Raw genomic sequence first — 24,558 nt, 5'->3', positions numbered from 1 at the left:
ATCAACTACTGTTTATCCCTGATGCTTGGACAGTGGGATGAGTTCTTCTGATATTTGGCACCTTTTAAGGATGAATTGTTACAGCTTTTAAAAGCTTTCTGTCTACCAATGTAACAATTTAAAAGCAAGAGCCAAGATAACGAAAATATGCGTCTCAGAAGTCGGGTTACATTAAATTGCACAAAGCCGAGACCGTTGACCCTGAGAAATTTTCAAAATGCATGAAGGCAACTAAAAAATAAATCTGGATTTGTTTTGTGTAAAATGCCAGTCCTGTAACAGTGGATATGCCAGATAATTTGGTTCACTTGAAGCTCTTCAGTAAGTGTAGTCCAGCCCATCTGATGATAATGAGAGATTACCAACAGACAATAGGTGCAGAAGCCCTTTGAACCTGCTCCACCATTCGATGGCTGATCTGATGATCGCCGTACCCTATTCCTGCTTTCTCTCCGTGCCCCTTGATCCCTTTAGCCAATAACTCCCTTTTGAATAGATCTAATGAAATGGCCTCGACAACATTCTATGGCAGGGTGTTCACAACTCTAAGGTTTCTCCTAAATGGCTTCCCTCTTATCCTTAGACTGGACTTCCCCAACATTGGGAACATTCGAACCTAATTTGATGTCTCAATTATGCTCTTCTAAATTCCAGTGAATTATCTATTCAATCTTTCTTCATTCATCCCATGGGTCGCTGGTGAACCTACACTGCACACTGTCAAAAGGCATTAATTTCCTTCCTCAGATTAGGAGACCAAAACTGCACTCAATGCTAAAGCTGTGGTCCCACAAAGACCCTATATAACTGCACCCCCTGTGTACCAACTTTCAATGACACCCCCTCCCTCCCCCAGTCTCATTGGATCTCCCCTTTTCCTCATTTGTCACCATTAAGGTAATAATCTGCCTTCCTATATTTACCACCAAAGAGGATAACCTCACATTCATCTACATCATCCTGCTTCTACTTTGCATTTGCTCACTCTCATAGTCTGTGCAAATCACCTGCAGTCTTTTGGAATCCTCCACCCAGCTCTGTGTCATCTGCAAACTTGGAGATATTACATTACTCTTCAATGTAGATCATCAAAAGGTATTGTAAATAGCAGGGGTCCCAGCACTGAACCTTGTGGTATCCCACTAGTTACACCCTATTATTCTGTAAAGGAGCCATTTATTCCCACTCACTTTCCGATCTGAATCTGTACATTGTTTCCTATACCATGTTAGGGAAGTCAGTAGTTTCCCCGATGACTACAAATGCCCGAAGTGCATCCAGCTGATTCTCCTGTCAAGCCACATTAAGGCTTTGGAGCAGGAGTTGGATAAACTCCGGAGCATTCAGGAGGCGGAAGGTGTGATAGATAGGAGTCACAGGGACACTACCCCCAAGAGGCAGGAAGAGGGTAGAAGAGTTACAATTAGGAGAAGGAACAAGCAAACAGAGCAGGCTAAGAAGGGGAGGGGGGAAAAAGAGGTGAGTTGTAGTGATGGGGGATTCCATAGTTAGAAAGACAGATGACTTGTAAATATCTAAATAAAATATCTATTGGGAAGTTTAAATTTGTTTTTCATTTGTTCAAAAAAAGAAGCAAAATTATTTTGAATAAAAAGATCTCTATAATTTTTGATACCTAATCGAGACTATTCCTTAAAAGCTGCATCTAACAAAGAAGGTTGAAAACGATGGTTATCCTAATAGGGCTGGCAAGAGATAAGCTATTATGGCCAAATAATTTTCCTAAATTGTGTCCATATTCTCAACCTAATTCTCATTATCAGAGAGGAACCTAAAAAAAACCCAACATAGATGAATTTTTAGAGAAATTCAATTTCATTTCTACCCAAGAAGGGTGATTCACTAATTTATCAAAATGTACCAATAAGCGTAGATTACAGTAAAATCTACGATTTGGAAATGATAGTCCCCCATTCCATTTAGTCTTTAGAAGATGAGTTTTGTTTATGCGAGATTGTTTTTCTTGCCACAGAGGTTGAAACTTCTTGATTTTCCTCAAATCTTAGGGATAAAAATATTGATATACTCTTTGATTTGTAGTTCTCCCAGCGTGGATTGATATTAATTATAAAAACATTAGATTTAAGAGTAGCCTCAATGAATGATTAGAAAGACAAATGACAGGTTCTGCAGAGGATCGTGAATGCCGGATGGTATGTTGCCTCCCTGGTGCCAAAGTATGGGATATCTCAGATTGAGTTCACGACATTCTTAGATGGGAAGGTGATCAACCAGATGTCCTGGTCCATGTAGGGACCAATGACTTAGGTAGGAAGGATGAGGAGGTCCTTCAAGGAGAGTTCAGGGAGTTGGGCGCTAGGTTGAAGAAAAGGGCCTTCAGGGTCGTGATCACGGAATTGCTTCCTGTGCCATGTGCTGGAGAGGTTAGAAATAGGAGGATAAGGCAGCTTAACATGTGGCTGAGGACTGGTGTAGGAGGGAGGGCTTCAGATTTCTAGATCACTGGGCTCTGTTCCAGTGAAGGTGGGGTGTGTACCAAAGGGTTGGATTGCATCTCAACTGGAAGGGGATTAATATCCTTGTGGGTAGGTTTGTTAGTCTTGTCCTGATGGGTTTAATTGAGATTTGCAGGGGGAGGGGAATCAGAATGTTAGAGCAGTTAGTGAGGTTGGGGGGGTGGGGGAGGATAAAGGTCGTGTGAGGACTGCATGAATAGATAGAAATTAAAGGGTTGTAGATGATAGAATTTTTCTCAGGTGTATTTATTTTAATCCAAGGAGTATTGTTAGAAAGGCTGACGAGCGCAGGGCATGGATTACAACACTATTGCTATTAGTGAGACTTGGTTGCAGGAGGGGCAGGACTGGCAGCTCAATGATCTGGGGTTCTGTTGCTTCAGGCATGATAGAGGGGAGGGATGAAAGGGGGAGGAGTGGCATTGCTAGTCAGGGAAAATGTCTCTTCTGTGCGAAGCCGGGACAGCCAAGAGGACTCATCTACAGAGGCCATTTGGGTGGAGTTGAGGAACAGGAAAGGTGTGACCACACTGATAAAGTTGTATTATTGACTGCCCAATAGTTAGAGAGAATTGGAGGAGCAAATCTGTAGAGAGAGAGCGAGAGATAGCAAACTGATGTAAGAAGCAGAAACTTGTGATAGAAGGAGATTTTAACTTTCCAAATGTTGCCTGAGACTCCCATACTGTGAAAGGGCTGGATGGCTTGGAGTTTGTGAAATGTGTTCAGGAAAGTTTTCTAAATCAATGTATAGAGGTACCAACAAGAGAGGTGGCAGTACTTAATCTCCTGTCAGGGAACCAGACAGGTCAGGTGACAGATGTATGTGCAGGTGAACATTTTGGGTCCAGTGACCATAATTTCATTAGCTTCAAGTTAATGATGGAAAAGGGTAAGTCTGGTCTTCACGTTGGGATTCTAAATTGGAGGAAGGTAAAATTTGTGGAAATGAGAAAGGATCTAGGAAGAGTAGATTGGGATATGTTGTTTTCTGGCAAGGGTGTTGTCGAGCTCGTCGAAAGAACCAAAGACTTGTTGATCCAAACCAAGGCTTTTATTAGCAAAAGACAGAAGCTCTTCACAGGTGGCCGAACAGTCCGGAATGATCCGACCTGGCTAGGGACACAACCCATTAAGGCCCAGACAGTAGGCGTGGCTAAGCTCTCAGCCAATCGCTGTAAGCACAGTCATTACATACTCTAGATACTGTGACTATATACATTGGTGATAGGCCTGTACTATCACAGGTGTGTTGTGAGTAGAAGGCCTTCAAAGGTGACATTTTGAGAGTGCAGAGTTTGAATGTTCCTGTTAGGATTAAAGGCAAAGTTACCAGGTCTAGGAAACCTGGGTTTTCAAGGGATATTGGCAATCTGGTTAAGAAGAAGAGGGTAATGAGCTGCTTGAAGGGTACAGAAAATGCAAGAAAATACTCAAGGAAAGGGCAAAAAGAAGACACGAGGTTGCTCTGGCAAATAATGTGAAGGGTTTCTACAAGTATATTAACAGTAAAAGGATAGTAAGGGACAAAATTAGTGGAGCATCCTATAATGGGGGAGATCTTGAATAGTTTTTTTGCATCAGTATTTACTCAGGAAACTGGCAGAGTGCACAAGGAAGGAAGAGAAAGAAACGTAAGAGTCATGAAACAGATGGAGATTGAGGAGGAGGAGGTGGTTGTGGCCTGAGAGCAAATAAAGGTAGATAAATCCCCTGGGCTGGATATGATATTCCTTCAGACCTTGAGGGAGAATAGTGTAGAAATTGCAGGGGCCCTGGCAGAAATGGGTGAAGTGTCAGAGGATTGGAGGGTAGTTCATATTGTCCCATTGTGTAAAAAAAAAAAAAGGCTCCAAAAATAAACCTGGTAATTAAAGTTCGGTGAGCCTGACATCAATAATAGGTAAATTATTAGTAATGATCTGGATGATAATGTGGTAAATTGGATCAGCAAGTTTACTGATGACACAAAGATAGGCGATGTTGTGGGCAGCGAGGAAGAGTTTAAAAGCTTGCAGAGGGATCTGGACCAACTGGGAGAATGGGCCATAAAACGGCAGATGGAGTTTAATGCAAACAAGTGTGAGGTGATCCATTTTGGAAGGGGAAACTAAGGTAGGACATGCACAGTAAATGGTAGAGCACTGAGGAGGGTGGAGGACCTGAGAGATTTGGGAATACTGATACATTGTTCCCTGAAGGTGGCATCACCAATGGACAGGGTTATAAAGAAAGTTTTTGGCATCTTCGCCTATTGAGTATTGGAGTTGGGATGTTGAAGTTGTTTAAGTCATTGGTGAGGCCAAATTTGGAATATTGTGTGCAGTTCTGGTCACCTAACTACAGGAAGGATATCAGTAAGATAGGAAGAATGCAGAGAACATTTACTAAGATGTTGCCGGGTCTTCAGGAGTTGAGTTACAGGGAAAGATTAAACAGGCTGGGTCTTTATTCCTTGGAACAAAGAAGAATGAGGGGAGATTTGAAAGAGATTTACAAGATTAAAAGGTATAGATAGAGTGGATGCAAGTCGGCTTTTCCCACTTAGATTGGGGGAGAGGTCATAGCTTTAAGCTGAAAGGGGAAAGGTTTGGGGAAACATTAGGGGAAAGCTCTTCACTCAGAGAGTGGTGGGAGTGTGGATTGAGCTGCCATCTGATGTGGTAAATGCGGGCTCGATCTTGTGTTTTAAGAATAAGTAGATACGTGGATGGGAAAGGTCTGGAGGGTTGTGGAATGGGAGCAGGTCAATGGGACTAGTGGAATAATGGTCAGCACAGACTAGAAGGGCTGAATGGCCTGTTTTCTGTGCTGTAGCATTCTATGGTCCTAGTATGGCGAGGTTGAAGGGTCTGTTGGATAAAACTGTTGAACTTGAGGTTTCTGTACCTTCTGCCTGAGAAGGAGTTGTGACCATGCCAATGCAGTTGCTCCTAGTTAAAGTCATCTGGGACAGTTTTTTTTTAAAATTGGCCCTTCTGGCCCACGCCACAAAATACGCAGATTAATCTATACCCCTCATACATTTCTGAAGGATGGGAGGAAACAGGAGCACCTGGGGAGAAAGTCGAGGGGAGAACGTGCAAGCTACTTGCAGACAGCACGGGATTTGAAACTGGGTCACTGGCGCTGTAATAGTGTCCCACCAACTACTACGCTGCCCGTGTGTTTGAGATGCAAAATAAATTCCCCCAGTAACCAGCAATGACACAAATCGATACATCTCCTGAAAGTTGCTTGTCCTTTAAACATTAAGTGTTGAGTTTCTGATTTCCATTCGTGGTTGGTGCTGGCTTTGCCCCTCATGAGATAACTGGCTTTGCCTTCTCCCCTTGGCAGGTTTGCTGGTCGTACTGTGAGTGCTGGGGCATTGGTCCTTGTGGCCCTGGTAACCAAGGATCGCGGCGCTGCTCAACTGACCGTAAACTGTGAGAAGATGGTGATCGGTACAATGATGGTGAAGGATATAATGGAAGCACTGACCCAGTGACGTGCGCTGTGAAGCCCCTCAGTCTCCCCCCCCCCCATGTGAAATCGCTAACCACAGGAGAAGGCATCCAGAGGCAGCAGATCCTGTTGAAAGGGCAACCTCTCCGGTGTCCCTTTTATAGTTCGTGGAGATTCCCCAATAACTTGATAAAGAGATTTCCAAACTCCTCACATTGATGAAACGCTCGAAAATCAAGAAGCTGATTCTTTTGTCCACTCCACTGAAGGCCATGAGAAATGAGAAAGTCTGCAGACGCTGGGTCGAGTGCGATACTCAAATGTGGCAGAGATCTCAGCAGGTCATGTCGTGTCCATAGAGAGTGACGGGTAACCAACGTTTTGGATCTGGGCCCTTTGTCGGGTACATGGAGAAAGTGGGATGAGCCAATGGAGATGTTTTAGAGGGTGGGAATATATTCTGCCAGGTGGTGGTGGAGGGGGGCTTGTCAGATCTGTTATGGATGAAGAAACAGAGGGCTTTATGTCTGGGGGAATGGAGGTGCGTTGGGATAGGGTACCCATGGTGCTGGTGAGGCAGTCAAGCCCAGGGAACTGGATGTTGTTGAAGCTATGGAGGGCATGTCAGGTACGGCAGTTGCAGGTTAGAAAGGATTGGACCAAGGTAGGACACAATACCTGATGAATGGCCCAGGCCCAACGCATCGGTTACCCTTCACCTATGGATGCTGCATGACCTTTTGGTTTCTCCTGCCCACTTGTGTATTGTCCTTTTTTTGATGCTAGTCTTCTGCATTCCTCTCCCCATAGCCCAATTCCCTCGCCACCCCCCCCCCCCCCCACCCCACCTTCCATTCTCCTTTACAGAAGCAAATTGCAATGGAATCAAGGAAGGTTAATTCTTCTAGATTGTAATCATGTGCGTTTATTGCTTTTGGAGTTCCCTTGCTAAATCTCTCTCCTTTCTTAAAGTTTGATGTTTACACAAAGCTTTTAGTAACTGATCTTCATGGGGTGAGTCGAGCCCAGTGGTCTGCAGCCTTTCCCCTCCCCACCCCTCGCATGCCACTTTAACTCATCCCTTACTAACCACAGGGTGCCAGAGGTATTCTGGGTTAGTAAGGGATTACTTAAGGTGGCATGTGAGCAGAAAGAAATGCCTGGTCTACCCTATATAGGACTGTCTATATCTGTGATTGATGTCTCGGACTGGTTTGGGTGTAGCTTTGCATTGTTAGATCAGTTCTACCTGTATCTTTGGGGTACCTGACCCTCCAGAACTGGTGTGCCTGTAGATTTGTAATAAAACTGCAGCTTTGCGATACAGTAAAATCCCCGTTATCCGAAATTCAGGGAAATGGCAGCCTCAAGCAACAGGCAAAATAAAATTGCAGAAAATAAATAAGATTTTTAAAAATCCATAAGTTTAAATTTGGCACACACTAATGGTCAATACACATACATGCAATCTCAAGCCACTGGGAAATCGCTTATCTGGCAACTACCAATTCCCATATGTGCCAGACTGTACTTGGTTGCCAGGACTGGTCTGTCTCCAGCTTTTGGGGAAACTGGTATGCACAAAGTCCGTTTACTTCAAAATTGTGCCAACACCTCAGAGTGCTGGCTGCCCCATCCATTTCCGTGGATGTGAAGAAGTTAACTCTCATCAATCTTGGTTTTAGAAACCCATGTATGTCACAGGGAGCCAAGGGTCCATTTTATTCTCCAACAGTTTTCAGAGCATTGTTATGTTTAAGGAGGGAATCTGTCTCTCAGGGAGAAGAACTGTTCACATCTGGGGAACTGCACCGTTAACACTGTGTCATTCTTCTACCAGTAGCAGGCAGTCCCAGGGATGAATCAGGAACTGGGTTGTGCCCGTGGGCCTCTTCTGATCCATTCTGGATCAGAATAAAATGTGGATGGATGTTGGGACAAGGTACAGGTGAAGAAAATGAGTGTAGAGGATGCATTCTGGTGCCAAAATGGGGAAACAAACATCTTGGTTCCCAGTCCCAGGTAATGGTTGGATTGCATTGACTGAGTTCCATTCTATGCCACATGATTGGTTTTTGAAGTGATGGGAACAGTCATGTGGTTTCTATTAACCAAAGAGATTATTTGAATGATGGAGTTATGGATCATGATTGCCAAGGGCTAAATAGGTTTCTGGAAGATTAAATTGTCCATCTCAACACTTTTCAGGGAATATGAGCTGATCCAGTTGGAATATTTTTCGAGACACAAAACCACAATGTGGTCTTGAGAGGGAGTGGGTTAGGAATGGGATTTAATTGGACTAGATCACATGGAAGTCATTCAGTAATAAATAGATAATCATTTTTTACATCTTTGCTGGTGGAACCAAGACACAGGTTGTGCATCCTCCCACCAGTCTCAGTACCACACCCACGAGCAGAGGGTTCAAATATAGGATACATGTAGTAAAATCCCTGATACCTGGAATTCAAGCAACCGGCAAAGAAATTGTGGAAAGCAAATAGGTTTAAAAAAAACATGAAAGATTAAACTTGTTGCCCCTAGCGGTCAGTTCGCCAATCCACAGAACGTAACCTCAAGCATCAATCCTGTAGGTGCCAGATCCTGTTTGGTTTTACTGTATTTAGTTAAATCATTAAATGTGGAAGTTATTTATTAGGAATTTAGACTTTTAGCAAAAGGAAAGTTGAGCAGAAAATATCATGCAAATATAATAAATATCTTCATTGATTATATATTTTTTTTGTAATCCATATTTAATCTGGTGCAAGCAGTAAATACAAACCTGCTGTCGCTGGAAATCCAAAATAAAAGCGGAAAATGCTGGTAATATCAGTAACGTCTGTGGAGAGAGAGAGAGAAAACTTGATCTTTTATCAGAATATCATGGAAGGGATTTCATCCTATTCTGTTATTTCGATTAGATTTTATTTTACTGCATGGATTGTTTTTGGAAACGACAAAACCTATAAGGATTTTGTGGAACACCATTTAATTAAATTATCTTGCATGCACAAAGTTGATTTGTGCAAATAGGGGAGTGAACCGCATTTAATGGTTTGAGTATGTAGATGTGATCATTCCTCTGGGGGGGGGGGACAGGGAATAAAAGAATTGTGTATGGTCTTGTGTATCGTAGTCCAGACCCAACACACTATGTACATGATTCCGCTTCTCATTCATGCAGTCTGCAGTGATGTTTTTAGCACAGGTGCGAGGGAAGGGTGTGGTAACACAGAGAGGGCGAAGGGTGGGTCACGTGCAGGCCAGCAAGTTACTATCTGCGGAAAATGATTTCCCACCACATCGATCCAGCGCATTGCATGCGCTGGTCTTGCCCGTAGGGTGTGCATGTTAAGTCGAGTACAACCTGACAAAACAGCATTGTCTGATCCTCGGTGCAAAACACGCAGACACACAACCAGACATAACGGGCAAACAATATCTATGCAGGACAAGTACAAAAAAAATGTGTTAGTGACCCAAGAAACGTGAATGGCGCGAGTCAAAGAGCGGCATTTACCGAGTCAACCGGAATGTCATACCAGGCACCCAACAAACCTTCTCAGTGGAGGGATCAAAGTAAATCGCAGTAGGAACCCTAGAGTTGATGATAATGTTCAGATCACACTGGTAATGAAATCCCGATTCCTCGGTTGCTGAGAGAGAAGGGGTGGGGTGGGGGGGGGGAGGTGCCCTTGATGTATTTTGCTTCACAAATCGCCTGTTTCCTAATGCTTTGCTGAACGTGGCCATCTTTGTCCAGTATTTACATTGCTGTTTACACAACTGCTTGGCAGATTAATTTATTTTACAAAAACTTCGATTAAACTCTGGTAAGAAACTGGAAGGCTTGGTGTTTGTCATTTATTTAGGCATGCAGGCGGCCTTGCTTTCAATATTATTAACTCACAAAATGCCCATAAAGCATCAGTTGTATCAGCCAGTGGCTACACTTCAAGAGGACTTAATAGGCTTTAAAACACTCGGAGGTTGTAAAACCAGTTCCATAAACACCGGCTTCCTTTGGATAGGCTAAAGGTCTATTTAATTGCAGACAGTTTGTCCTCAGACCAACTCCATAAATAGGAACTCACTGAGAAAACATCTTCCCTGTCATCTTTACATACCTCCTTGGGGTATCAATTCCAGCTGGTTCATAGTACAATTCCACCCTCCCTGCTTAATGTACCTGAAACCTTTCCTCATTCCTGTCAGCTTCCACCATGCCCCCCCCACCAATCCTCAAGATTCTACAACTTGCCTGCACTATTTACAGTGGGCAATTGACCACTGTGACTCCCTTGTCCCCTCCTCCCTTCCCACCAATTGCCCCCCCCCCCATCTCCAGTTGCGCCCACACCTCCTCGCTACCATTTGGGGCTCCAAACAGTCCTTCCAAGTAAAACAACACTTGTGAATCTGCAGGGGTCATCTACTTCATCCGATGCCCTTGTCTCTCAGTCTGTACCCAGACTGGGAGATGGCTTCATTGAGCGTCTTAGTCTTACAATAGCGTGGAGCTCCCAGTGGCCATCCATTCCCTTGCTGACAGGTCTGTCCATGGTCTCCTGCACTGCCAGACCGAGACCACCTGCAAAATGGAGGAACAACACCTCATCTTCTCTCTGGGCACCCTCCATTAACATTGACCTGCAGTTTCCATTAAACCCAGCCCCCTTCTTCCTCCTATCTCCTGTCTCTTTTTCCTCTGTCTCCTCTCACAGAGTAAAATCAATTCTAACCTTTTATCCAATTACCATCTTTTGACCTGGACTCCTTCCCCCCCTCCCAGTCTTTAATTCAGTCGGCGGCCTGCGTTTTGCTTGTACCTTTAAGAAGGGCCCCGGTCTGAAACAGGCCGTAGTTCCTCCAGCATTTTTGTGTTTAATGCATTGACCCACATTTCCTGAAGAGTCACTGAGAGGCTATTTCAACCAGGTCTGTCAAAAAACTAGGCCTAAAATTAGACCGAGCCCAAAAAAAGATTTGCTGCTTTGCAGCAGCAAAAAAAAAATGCATTATGACAACTTGGAAAATAAAGGCAACCTTAAAAATACAAAAAAAAACAAAAAAAAAACAAAAACAACAATGGTGCATAGAAACGAACAAGTGTATTCCATTCAAAAAAAAATTACCTACAATCTCAAAGACAAGTTTTGAACAAATTTGGGAACCATACATAGAATATGTTAGAAACTGCCGATTTTGGATCTCCATCTCTTAAAGAGATAAGATACAAGCCTGATAAGACTTAAATATGGACACAACTTTTTTTTGTCTCTTTTATTATTTGTTTTTGATTCTTTTAAGTTATGAGGGTGGGAGGAAGGAGGGGGGGGAAGGAAATGTCACTGTATATTTTAATCATGGCACTTGTTTATATTATTGATATAATTCACGGTGCAATTAAAAAAAAAACCCAGGCCTGTCAACAAGGAGACTGCAGATGCTAGAAAACTGGAACACCAGGCAAAATGCTGAAGGAACCCGGCGGCTCGCAAAACATCCGCAGGAGCCAACAGCCAAGAACCCTTCATCGGGACCAGTAAGAAATGAGCAGATGGCTGGGACTTATTAAAAAAATAAGATACCAAAAATCTTTCTGTAAAAAAAGAATTAGACAGGGTTCAAAACATATTTATTATGATTGCGCCTGGAGCAGCAAAAAAAAGTGTGTAATGATAATGTGGAAAATAGAGGCAACTTAAAAATACAACAATGGTGCTTAGAAATGAACACGTGTACTCTATTCGAAAAAAAATTACCGACAATCTTTAAAAGACAAACATACTTGATGAATATTTGTGTATATATTGTTATTGATATTATAGGCAGGTTCGGACTTTATTCCCTGGAGTGTCAGGGAATGGGGGGAGAATTGATAGAGCTGTTCAAATTTTGAGGGGTTTCAATGGGGTGAATGCAATCAGGCTTTTTCCACTGAGGTTGCAGGAGACAAGAACCGGAGGACATGGGTGAAGTGTTTAAAGAGACTGTCATGGGGATCTTCTTCACGCAGGGAGCGGAACGAGCTGCCAGGTGAAGTGGTGAATGCGGGCTCAATTTTGACATTTAAAAAGAATTTGGACGGGTCCACGGATGGGAGGGCTATGGCCCAGGTGCAGGCTGTTGGGACTGGGAGAATGATAGTTCAGCACAGACCAAGATGGGCTGAAGGGCCTGTCCTATAGTGTTCCATGGGAGAGGCGCTGTAGAGCTCGTCGAAAGAACCAAAGACTTGTTGATCCAAACCAAGGCTTTTATTAGCAAAAGACTGGAGCTCTTCACAGGTGGCCGACCAGTCCGGAATGATCCGACCTGGCTAGGGACACAACCCTTTAAGGCCCAGACAGTAGGTGTGGCTTAGCTCTCAGCCAATCGCTGTACACTATATACATTATGTACATTGGTGATAGATCTGTACTATCACAGGCGCACACTACTCGGTGGGAAGAAATGGGGGGGGTGGGTTGGAAGTAAGTGGGGAGGTGGGAGGAGGCAGAGGACTGAGGAAGAACTCTGATCGGCAGAAGGAAGGAAGGTGTGGACGAGGAGTAGGGAGAAATGGCAGGGGAGTGGAAAGAGAGAGAGAGGGGGGAATGGGACTGGAGAGATAAGGGAAACCCTGACCAGGACTGTGTCTGATAGCATGGAGCATGCTTGTCCCTGGTTGAACCCTCTGAGAGGAAAATGTAGAGAATTGTTAAAATGCTAGAAGCCTAAGTTGACCATTGTCATGTTTGCTTTCCCATGTTTTCTGTAAAGAATAAAGTTTGCTGGAGAGTGATGACCTTTTTTTTTGCAATGCCTGAATAGAATCAGAATTTATTGTCATGAACAAGTCACAAAATTTGTTATTCAGGAATTTGACGGCGGAGGGGAAGAAGCTGTCCCTGTGCCGCTGAGTGCTCGTCCAGGCTCCTGTACCTTTTCCCCCAATGGTCACAGAGTGAAGAAGGTGTGGCCTGGGTGGTGGGGGGGGGGGGGGGTCCTTGAGGATAGAGGCTGCTTCCTTAAGACACCACCTCTTGTAGATGTCCTCGATGGAATGAAGTCTGGTCCTCGAGATGTCGTAGGCCAAGTGAACAACCCTCTGGAGTTTATTCTTGTCCTGAGAATCAGCACCCTTCATACCAGAGAATGATGTAACCAGCCAGAATGCTCTCCATGGTTCACCTGTAATTGTTTACGAGAGTCTTCGGTGATGTGCCGAATCTCCTCAGACACCTTACGAAATATAGCTGCTGGCGAGTCTTCTTCGTGATTGCACCAACGTGGAAGATCCTTGGATAATTTCAGCTAAATCTCAGTGCACCTGACAATAAGATGTTTGTTAAGCCTTTCAGGGATGTAGAACAAAACCAGAACACCTGGGAAGGAGGAGTTGGGGGGGGGGGTGGAGGGTACAGGGGAGGTGGGAGGGATGACCCACACAGTCACAGGGAAAATGTGCAAACTCCACAGAGGAAGTGCCTGAGGTCAGGAATGAGCCCTGGTTATCGGGGCAGTGAGACAGCGGTTCTATCGGACGTGCCATCCGCTCTGCTATTAAAGGTTTGTGCCAAACCTAGAGGACGTGGCTCATAGTGGGTCTGTGGGTTGATTGCCATGAAATTCTGCAAGACCTGTCATGCCTGAGCCAAACATCACATGTCTATAAATTGGGAGAGGAGTGAATTCTTTTTTATTTACATTTCTTGGGGCCTTTTGGGTGGCACGGTTAATGTAGCGGTTTAGTGCAACACCATTACAGAACCAACGATCGGGACCAGGGTTCGAATCCTGTCTGTAAGGAGTTTATATGTTCTCCCCAGGGCCTCTGGTTTCCTCCTACCGTTCAAAAAATACTGGGGTGTAAATTGGGCAGCACAGACTTGTGGACTGAAGTGGCCTGTTACCGTGCTGTATGTCTAATTAAAATTTAGAAAGAGTGCAGAGAAGATTTACAAGGATGTTGCTGGGACTTGAGGAACTGGCATCGAGGACATCTACAAGAGGCGGAGTCCTCAAGGACCCCCACCACCAAGCCCACATCCTCATCACTCTGCAACCGTCGGGGAAAAGGTACAGGAGCCTGAAGATGAGCACCCAGCGGCACAAGGACGGCTTCTTCCCCGCTGCCATCAGATTCCTGAATAATCAATGAGCCCCAGAATTCTGCTGCAAAGAAATGAATTTCATGACATCCTTATGACAATAAATTCTGAATGAGGGGAGATTTGATAGAAGTATTTAAAATTATGAAGGGTACAGATTACACGCAAACAGGCTTGAGTGAGCCCAAGAGTGTTAAGGGTCAAATGTTTAAAGGGAATATTCGGGGGAACCTCTACCCAGAGATTAGCGTGAATGTGGAATGAGCTGGCATCTTTTTTTTTAAATTTTTTTATTTTTCACACCATAAATCACATTAGTCATGATACACACTTTTTCCTTTTCACACATATACAGTGACATTTTCTCCCCCCCCCCCTCCCTCCTCCCAACCCACCCCCCCCCACCCCCCCCTCCCATCCATTTAAGGTATACAATCTAGGATACATTAAACCAGTCAGACAATGTTGTCACTCAACAAAAATACACCAGAAATTCTACTGAGTCCATTCTTTTCTTTCCTTCTCCTTCCATCAACTTAGGTAATGTTTGTCCCCGGTAGGTTTTCGCTATTGTATTTAATGTAAGGCTCCTATACTTGTTCGAATATTTCAATATTATTTCTTAAACTATATGTTATTTTTTCTAATGGAATACATTTATTCATTTCTATATACCATTGTTGTATTTTCAAATTATCTTCCAATTTCCAGGTTGACATAATACATTTTTTTGCTACGGCTAGAGCTATCTTAACAAATCTTTTTTGTGCATCCTCCAAGTCAATTCCAAATTCTTTGTTTTTAATGTTACTTAGGAGAAAGATCTCTGGATTCTTTGGTATATTGTTTTCTGTTATTTTATTTAATATCTGATTGAGAGAATGAGCTGGCATCTGAAGTGAGTTCAATTTTGACATTTAAGAAAAATCTGGATAGGTACGGGTTAGGGGTATGGAGGACTATGTTTAGGACATTGGGACTATCTAATGCAGAATAATAGTTTGGCACAGACTAGATGGACCAAAGTGTCTGCTTCTATTCTGTGATGGTCTATTGTTCTAACTGATGGGTTGCAACAATATCATATCTCAACATGACCAAATTTTTCACTTGAAATTGTCTTGGTGGGATTTGAACTTCAGGCTTGAAATTAACCCCACTATACTGGAGAGACCCAACAGCGATTCATCTCCAAAGCAAATGATGCAAATTCTTAAACCCCCAGCAGGCCCAGAAAGAGAACCAAGGTTAATGTTTCAGGATGATCTTCATGCATCAGTGACCGAAAACATTACCCATTTCTTTCTGGACAGACACTGTCTGATCTCCTGAATACTTAGAGCATTGTATGGTTTTATTTCTCATTGCAAGGCACCTTCCCTGTCTCAATGTTCAGCAATGATGGACACCATTTCCCCCCCCTCCCCCCCAGTGAAGGGGAGAAATTATAAACTATTGCATGGCTCGTAGAACCAAAATGTTCAAATTATGGAGCTGATTGTGGACTTCAGGAGGGGGACATCAGGAGAACACGAACCAGTCCCTGTTGAGTGGAAAGGCTGAACAACTACAAATTCCTGGGTGTCAACCTCTCTGAAAATCTATCTTGAGACTTCCATGTCAATGCAATCATGAAGAGGTCTCACCAGCTTGAGGAGATTTGGTATGTCACCAAAAACTCTTGCAAATTTCTACAGGTGCACCGTGGGGAGCGTTCTGACTGGATGCACCACTCTCTGGTATAAGGGTGCCAATGCAGAGGATTGATAACTCGGCCAGTGCCATCATAGATATCAATCTTCATTCCATCAAGGGTATCTACAAGAGGCAGTGTCTTAAGAAAGTAGCCTCTTATACTCAAGGACCCCCACCACCCAGGTTATGTCCTCTTCATTCTGTTACATCAGGATAGAGGTGCAGGGGCCTGAAGACGGGCACCCAGTGGCACAAGGGCAGCTTATTCCCCTCCGCCATCAGATTTCTGAATTGGCAGTGACCCAGAGACACTGACTCACTTTCTCTTCTTTTCCACATTTATTTTTTTCCATTGTAACGCTGCTTCAAAACAACAAATTTTGTGACATGTTCATGACAATAAATTCTGATTCATCTAATTTCATCTAATTATACTAAAACATATAACAGCTGCTTATTCATTGTGAACCCAATGTACTTCCAAGTTGGCTCTGCGGTCATCTCCTCTAAACCACCGTGCATCTCCATCTCTGTGGTCATCTCCTCATTAAACCACCGTGCATGTCCATCTCTGCGCTGATCTCCTCATTAAACCACCGTGCATGTCCGTTTCTGTGGTCATCTCCTCATTAAACCACCGTGCATGTCTGTCTCTGTGCTGATCTCCTCATTAAACCACCATGCATGTCCGTCTTTGTGGTCATCTCCTCATTAAACCACCGTGTTTGTCCATCTCTATGCTGATCTCCTCATTAAACCACCGTGCATGTCCGTCTCTGTGGTCATCTCCTCATTAAAGCACCATGCATGTCCGTCTCTGTGCTGATCTCCTCATTAAACCACTTTGCATGTCCATCTCTATGGTCATTTCCTCATTAAACCACCATGCATGTCCGTCTTTGTGGTCATCTCCTCATTAAACCACCATGCATGTCCGTCTCTGTGCTGATCTCCTCATTAAACCACCGTGCATGTCCGTCTCTGTGGTCATCTCCTCATTAAACCACCGTGCATGTCTGTCTCTGTGCTGATCTCCTCATTAAACCACCGTGCATGTCCGTTTCTGTGGTCATCTCCTCGTTAAACCACCGTGCATGTCTATCTCTGTGCTGATCTCCTCATTAAACCACCGTGCATGTCCGTCTTTGTGGTCATCTCCTCATTAAGCCACCATGCATGTCCGTCTCTGTGCTGATCTCCTCATTAAACCACCGTGCATGTCCGTCTCTGTGCTGATCTCCTCATTAAACCACCATGCTTGAAGGACAAATTAGGAAGCAGTCTGAGGTTACCAGAGGGAAGTAACTTTGAATATGTGATTACAGACACAATGATAATCAAAAGATTTATAACAAATATGTATATTAAACTGCAAGAAAAGGAGAATGAGGAAACAAATGGTAAAACTAAACAAAAATGGGAACAAGATTTAAATATAAAGATAAAAAAGGAAACATGGGAGAAGTTATGCTCTGGAACGATGAGAAATACAATAAATACGAGGTTACGTATGATACAATATAACTGGATACACAGGCTATACATCACACCTCAAAAGTTAAATAAATGGGACCCAACAGTATCTGATAGATGTTTTTGATGTAAAAAAGAAATGGGAACAACAATTCATGCAATCTGGACATGTGAGAAAGTAGAAAAATTTTGGGAAGATCTCAATCAGATATTAAATAAAATAACAGAAAACAATATACCAAAGAATCCAGAGATCTTTCTCCTAAGTAACATAAAAAACAAAGAATTTGGAATTGATTTGGAGGATGCTCAAAAAAGATTTGTTAAGATAGCTCTAGCCGTAGCAAAAAAATGTATTATGTCAACCTGGAAATCGGAAGATAATTTGAAAATACAACAATGGTATATAGAAATGAATAAATGTATTCCATTAGAAAAAATAACATATAGTTTAAGAAATAATATTGAAATATTTGAACAAATATGGGAGCCTTACATGAAACACAATAGCGAAAACCTACCGGGGACATTCACTACCTAAATTAACGAAAGGAGAAGGAAATGAAAAGAATTGACTCAGTGGAATTTCTTGTTTATTTTTATTGTATGACAACATCGTTTGACTGGTTTAATGTATCCTAGATTTTGTACTTTAAATGGACGGGAGGGGGGAGGTAGGGAGGGTGGGATGGGAGGAGGTGGGGGGGAGAAAATGGCACTGTATAAATTTGAAAAGGAAAAAGTATGTATCATGGTCAATGTGGTTTATGGTGTGAAAAATAAAAACTTTTAAAAAAAAACAAAAAAACCACCATGCATGTCCGTCTTTGTGGTCATCTCCTCATTAAACCACCGTGTTTGTCCATCTCTGTGCTGATCTCCTCATTAAACCACCGTGCATGTCCGTCTCTGTGCTGATCTCCTCATTAAACCACCGTGCATGTCCGTCTCTGTGCTGACCTCCTCATTAAACCACCGTGCTTGTCCGTCTCTGTGGTCATCTCCTCATTAAACCACCGTGCATGTCCGTCTCTGTGCTGATCTCCTCATTAAACCACTGTGCTTGTCCATCTCTGTGGTCATCTCCTCATTAAACCACCGTGCATGTCCGTCTCTGTGGTCATCTCCTCATTAAACCACCGTGCATGTCAGTCTCTGTGCTGATCTCCTCATTAAACCACTTTGCATGTCCGTCTCTGTGCTGATCTCCTCATTAAACCACTTTGCATGTCCGTCTCTGTGGTCATCTCCTCATTAAACCACCGTGCATGTCCGTCTCTGTGCTGATCTCCTCATTAAACCACTTTGCATGTCCGTCTCTGTGCTGATCTCCTCATTAAACCACTTTGCATGTCCGTCTCTGTGGTCATCTCCTCATTAAACCACCGTGCATGTCCGTCTCTGTGCTGATCTCCTCATTAAACCACTTTGCATGTCCGTCTCTGTGCTGATCTCCTCATTAAACCACTGTGCATGTCCATCTCTGTGCTGATCTTCTCATTAAACCACCGTGCATGTCCGTCTCTGTGCTGACCTCCTCATTAAACCACCATGCATGTCCGTCTCTGTGCTGATCTCCTCATTAAACCACTTTGCATGTCCATCTCTATGGTCATCTCCTCATTAAACCACCGTGCATGTCCAAGAAGCTACAACTGAGCACCAGCTCGCTGGTTTGGGGTTTGGCCTTGAGATGATCAGCAAGTATCCTGTTCAGTTGTTGGACAAGTGCAGCCATATCTTGAAGGTCATTGTGAGGCTTAGGTAGGATTTCCTCTTATGGACTTGCATTCTTTTCCTTCAGAAGAACCTGGCGGTCCCATTTCAACATGAGCATGTGCCTCAAACAAATATTGCCCCCCAGTACGGAGTCTGGGTCAGGGGGTGCTAATCATTTCTCAAGCAGCTTGGACGCCTGAGTCAATTCTGGTTCTATAAACCTAAATTAAAACCTTGAATTAAGGCCAAGTGTAACTGGCACAGAGAGCTATGAAAATTGTCTTAGCTCTCTCTGTACACAGGCACTCTCTGTCACAGAGCTTCATTTTGAAGTCAAGACTTCCATAACAACTTGTACTCAATTCATAAATTCCCAAGGCCCTTTCCATACAACACTAAGCCATTTAAATACACCTGGTGTCAAACTAATAGCATTTGAATCTTAAATCCTGTGATGCATGCTGCCACATTGTGTTGTTAAATCTCGTGATATGCTGCAAGAATAACATCCTCAACGTGGACAAGATGAAGGAGAAGATTGTGGACGTCAGGAGAACCAGAAATGACCATCCTCCTCTACACATCAACACCTCTAGAGTGGAGAGAGTGGAGAGCACCAAGTTCCTTGGTGTTCACTTAACTAGCGACCTATCGTGGACGCTCAACATCTCCTCACTTGTTCAGAAGGCGACTGCACTTCTGGAGAAGACTGAAGCAGGCAAAGCTACCAGTCACCATCATGTCAACCTTCTACAGGTTCTCTACTGAGAGCGTCCTGACCGGCTGCATCATAGTGGGCTGCAGAGAAATGGATCGGAGGTCAGTCCACAGGGCCACGAGTGGCAGAGAGGATCACTGGAGTCTCCCTCCTCCCCATTGACATGATCTACCAGGGTCATTGACTGACAAGGGCACGCAAAATCATTGAGGACCCCTTCCACCAGCATCTTTCACTGCTGCCGTTGGGGAAGAGCTACAGGAGTATCTAATCCAGCACCACCACGATGAGGAGCAGATTCTTCCCACGGGTAGTGAAAATGCTGAACGACAAAGGAACTGCTCACGCTGACTAGCCGGGACTCCCATATTCATGAAATGATACTTATTTATATATATGAATACTTGCCCCACATATGTATTGCACAGTTGTTTACATTCGTTATCTATTTACAGTTCTTTGTTTGTTTACATGTTTTACGCTGTTCTACCTAGTTCTGCCATGCCTGCAGGAAAGAGGAATTTCAGGGTTGTATGTGATGTCACGTATGTGCTCTGAGAATAAATCTGAAATTGAAAATTTGTCTCCATGTGTGTTGTGTCTGGATGTGTGTCTGCGGGTTTTGCACCGAGGACTGGAGGATGCTGTTTCGTCGGGTTGGACTTGTGCAATCAGATAGATGATGATAAACTTGACGAAATAAGATCAGTCTCTCATCTCCAACTGCAGACTTCATTATTTCTTCATGAAATTGCTTTTTTTAAACAACAGAACTGATGGTTGTTTTAACCATTGAAATAGAAAATCATATAGAATTAATGAGAAACTTTACCCCCTGTTTGAGAATTCCATTCTCCTGCTTTGAAAAATACTTTCCTCTTTTTTCCCCTTTTGAATAGACTTTTCTCTTTTTTGTAAGTTATCCAGTCCCTTTCAGACATTTCATAACCACCTCTAAAAATATTTTCCCATCAATCAATCATCTTATATCTGTCAACTTGAAAGACATTCCTGCTGGTAGGCTTATTCAGCCTTTAGGTCTTGAAAACCTTGATTCAGTCTTCATTTCACCTCCTCTACACCCAAGGAAAACAATGGCAGTCCCTCCATCCTTGCCTTACATCCTGAAGGACTAATAGCATATTTCCATATGATATAGAAGGAGGCCAATTGTTCCATCGCAGAGTGATTCACGTTCCTGGTAACTTTCCCCCTATAAACTCTTCTCCCCAATTCCATTCGGCTCCTTGTTGTGCTGGGAAGAGTATCAGGTTCATTGGGGTTCACAGAGAGAAGAGACTGGATGTGTGTTACAATCACATGTAACTTTAATGAACACACGGAGACAAACAGGAGACAATAGTACTCAATCACTATTTCACTTAGGCAACAATGATGACATTCACCTCGGACCTTGGTTGGACTCCGACACTAGTGAACCTATACTCGGCCCGCTGAGACGCTACAAACAGGGACTCTTACACGCACCCGGTTCCCTGTACCAATGGAGGGTGCGGCTCTCTGCGAGTATTGATCTATCGCAATACTTTGGCTCAGCTTCCGTGTCGTGCACACCTTACCCGTTTCACTTCCAATGATGTCCACAGTAGTGACCTGGTGTGGAGTGGTGTCCAGTGCTTGGACCATGAGGTAGAGAGAAAAAATGTGCTGTGCATCGATGTTTTATACAGTTCTGATCTGGGTGCCCAGCCAATAATGACCCCCCCCCCCTTGGTAATTTAACAAGCCAATGGGAAGGTGTGCACTAATGGGTGGTCAGAGTTCAACCTTGATTGACAGGTGATGCGACTTCCAAATAAGTTTCAGGCAGGGCGGACACATGACCACCCACAGTCCACACATTGCAGGGAGACCTTGTCTCCTCCACACACAACAGACCTCTCGGAGGTGCTTCACAATGGTCAATCAATCTGCCAACTTGCATGTCTTGGGTCACAGGCAGAAAAGAGCAAACTCCACATGGACAGCACTGGAGGTCAGGATTGAAGCCGGGTAGCAGGAGGTTTCAGCTTCACCAGAAGCATCTCCACGCTCTCCCTCCACCACCTGCTGTGCCCTCTGTCTCTTCATCCATTGTGTCTGTCCCCTTCCCCCCACCTTTTTGTTCGGACATCGGCCAACATTTTCCCACACCTTGATGAAGGGCTAAAGCCTGAAACATTGGTTTTGTATCTTTATCTTTGCTACATAAAGGACACAGTTTGACCAGCTGAGTTTCTCCAGCAACGTGTTTTTACTTCAATCAGAATGTCTCTGTGGACCTTTTTACTTCTTTCGACACTGCCAGTCCATTCCACCTCTCCAGGGCTCTTTTACAAATGATCAGTGATGATTTAGGAAGGAGTCAGTTCTTATTTTCAGAAACCCTGCAGCAGTTAATCTATAAAGGAAGTGTCTCCCAGTGGAAATGATGAAGGTGGGTTAATGGATTGGTTGCACAGAATTTGCAACAGATTTCTTTCTTTTATCTGACCGACCACAGTAAAATTCTCTTACTGGCGATCTTTCATTTTTCCTCCTGGACAACGTTGGAAGAGCCAAATAGAAATTCACTGCTTTTATTGCCAAACACTTTGAAATCAATGTGGATGTAGGTTGGATGCAAGGTTCTTGTCTAGCATCTTCAGGTACAGGTTCAAGTTTGTTGTCACATCCACCAAGATGCAATGGAAGCTGCTTTGCAAGCAGACTAGTAGACGTCTTGTACATAGTACAGCATGTAAGACAGAGGGCAGAGGCACAAAGGTGCAGAGCTTTGGAGAGTTCAGTTGGCTCAGAGCAAAGACAGCTTGATTCAGGGGTTTGAATATGATGGGAATGAGACTGTCCTTGAACCTGATGATCATGATCTCGTGCTTGTGTGTCTTCTTCCTGAAGGAAGGGTGGGGGTTGGGATGAGTCTTTTTTATGCTTTTCCGGTGCAGTGCGAGGGAGGGAAGTGGGGGGGGGGGGGGAATCTTTATCTCAAACCATCAGCGGCACAAGTTTAGAGTAGAGCTGGAGCTTTCTGCTGCATTGTCGAATTCTGCCACCTTCTTGCCATCTTTGTGGGTGCACTGGCAATGTCAAGAAGGAGAACCCAATGTCAACTCAACGAGGAGAATCGTGCTGTTTCCACCTGCTGAGGAGGTGTGCCTGAGGTTCTGGGGGGCCAATCCCAAGTCTAAATGGCATCCTTCTGTTTTTCATTCAGTCTGACATCTGATATCCTGCAAGCAAAGACAACTTGGGCGGAAAGGAAATGGAGATGAGCATCTTGGGAACCAATATGTAAGGTCATTTGGAATCACAAATCACCAAGCCTTAATTCAGAAGTTTTCATTTAAAAACAAAATTTAGACATACAGCATGGTAACAGGCTATTTTGGACCCACGAGTCCGTGCTGCCCAATTTACACCCAACTAATCTACTACCGCTGGTACATTTCGAATGGTGGGATGAAACTGGAATCCCTGGGGTCAACCCACGCAGACACGGGGAGAACACATAGACTCCTTACAGAGATGCAGGATTCGAACCCCGGGGGTCGTCATCACTGGCGCTGTAACAGGATTGGGCTAACCGCTACGCCATCTGTGACACCCAGCCTATGCACCATGGCATAGGAGCTCTGTGGTTAGTAAGGGATGACTTAAGGTGGTATGTGAATGGGGGGAAAAAGGTTGAGAACCACTGCTTTAATTGAATGAAAACCCGTAGGAATTGCTGTATTAATTTTAATTCATTCCTGGGATCTGGGTCTTTCTGTCTAAGTCAGCTTATATTGGATGTCTCTGTCAAAGAATTAGTTCAGCATTTGCACTTAATCAGTGTGGAGCACTATGCTTTAAAGTCCCAGACTTTAACTCATGATTTCGAACATCCACATCTAAAGCCTGGAGATCATTGGGGAACCAGGTGATTCCATGGCCCCACAGCTCCAGTGGTTCAAGTCTGATCCTGACTTTGGGAGCTGTCCATGTGGAGTTTGTACATTCTCCTCGCGAGCGTGTGGAATTCCTCCAGGTGCTCCGGACGCCTCGTGCTTTCGAAAGACATGCTGCCACATTTATTGGTAACTGTCCAAGTCCATTTTAGGCTTGGGTTGATGGGCAAAAGAAAAGGATTGCGCAGAATTTTCTCTCACTGACGTAGCTCAGTCTGCTGAGATCCTCGAGGGTTTGAAGCTCCAGATTCCCATCTCTTGTGGGGCCCCTAATCATTGCAGAGAGGATGGGCATAACTATATGGGCATGAATGTAACAGCATATAAGGCTTTGTTTAGACCCAACTTGGAAAAATTTTGTATTTTTTAAAATTTAGACATACAGCATGGTAACAGGCCCACAAACTCGTGCCGCCCAATGACACCCCATTGACCAACAACCCCCAGTGTGTTTCTGAATGGTGGGAGGAAACTGGCGCATCTGAAGGAAACCCACATAGACACGGGGAAGACATACAAACTCCTTACAGACAGCGTGGGATTTGAACCCCGGCCACTGGCCAAATTACGGCTTTGTGCGCTAACTGTGGTGCCCCCCCCCAAGTCTCCTCATTACAGGAAAGGCACAGATACTGCAGAGAGGGTGGGGAGGAGAGTACAAGGGCGCTGACTGAATCAGAGGGGATAGGTTGAGTGAATGGTCTCTTCTCCCTGGAGCAATGGAAGGTGAGGGGTAACCTGAGAGAGGTGGACAAGGCAATGAGACTCATTCATCATGTGGACGGCCAGAGGCTTTTCCCCAGGGCTGAAATGGTTAACATGAGGGGGCATCGTTTTAAGGCACTTGGGTGATAACTTCTGGTGGGTACGTAAAGGGTAAGTTCTTCACGCCGAGAATGGTGGGTGAATGGAACACAGTGCTGGAAAAAGTGGTGGAGGCTGGGACAATAGGATCCTTC

The 24,558-nt window shown here is 44.0% G+C and overlaps 1 protein-coding gene across 8 annotated transcripts in view; it reads left to right on the top strand.

Annotated features, from left to right (window-relative positions):
* LOC138745583 (AP-3 complex subunit beta-2) overlaps positions 1–9,742 on the top strand; it is a 141,683-nt gene extending 131,941 nt beyond the window's left edge. For all 8 annotated transcript variants that reach the window (XM_069902785.1, XM_069902782.1, XM_069902784.1 and 5 more), the window contains one exon: positions 5,838–9,742. In XM_069902785.1, the coding sequence (XP_069758886.1) occupies positions 5,838–5,988 (151 nt within the window). In that variant the 3' untranslated portion in view covers positions 5,989–9,742. The remainder of the gene's footprint in view (positions 1–5,837) is intronic.
* The last annotated feature ends 14,816 nt before the right edge of the window (positions 9,743–24,558 follow it).

The sequence above is a fragment of the Narcine bancroftii genome, chromosome 11 (genome assembly GCF_036971445.1).
Source record: "Narcine bancroftii isolate sNarBan1 chromosome 11, sNarBan1.hap1, whole genome shotgun sequence".
In the NCBI taxonomy this organism is placed as follows: domain Eukaryota; kingdom Metazoa; phylum Chordata; class Chondrichthyes; order Torpediniformes; family Narcinidae; genus Narcine; species Narcine bancroftii.
The sequence above is the reverse complement of the archived record's forward strand: the minus strand, read 5'-3'. Positions and strand labels throughout refer to the sequence as shown.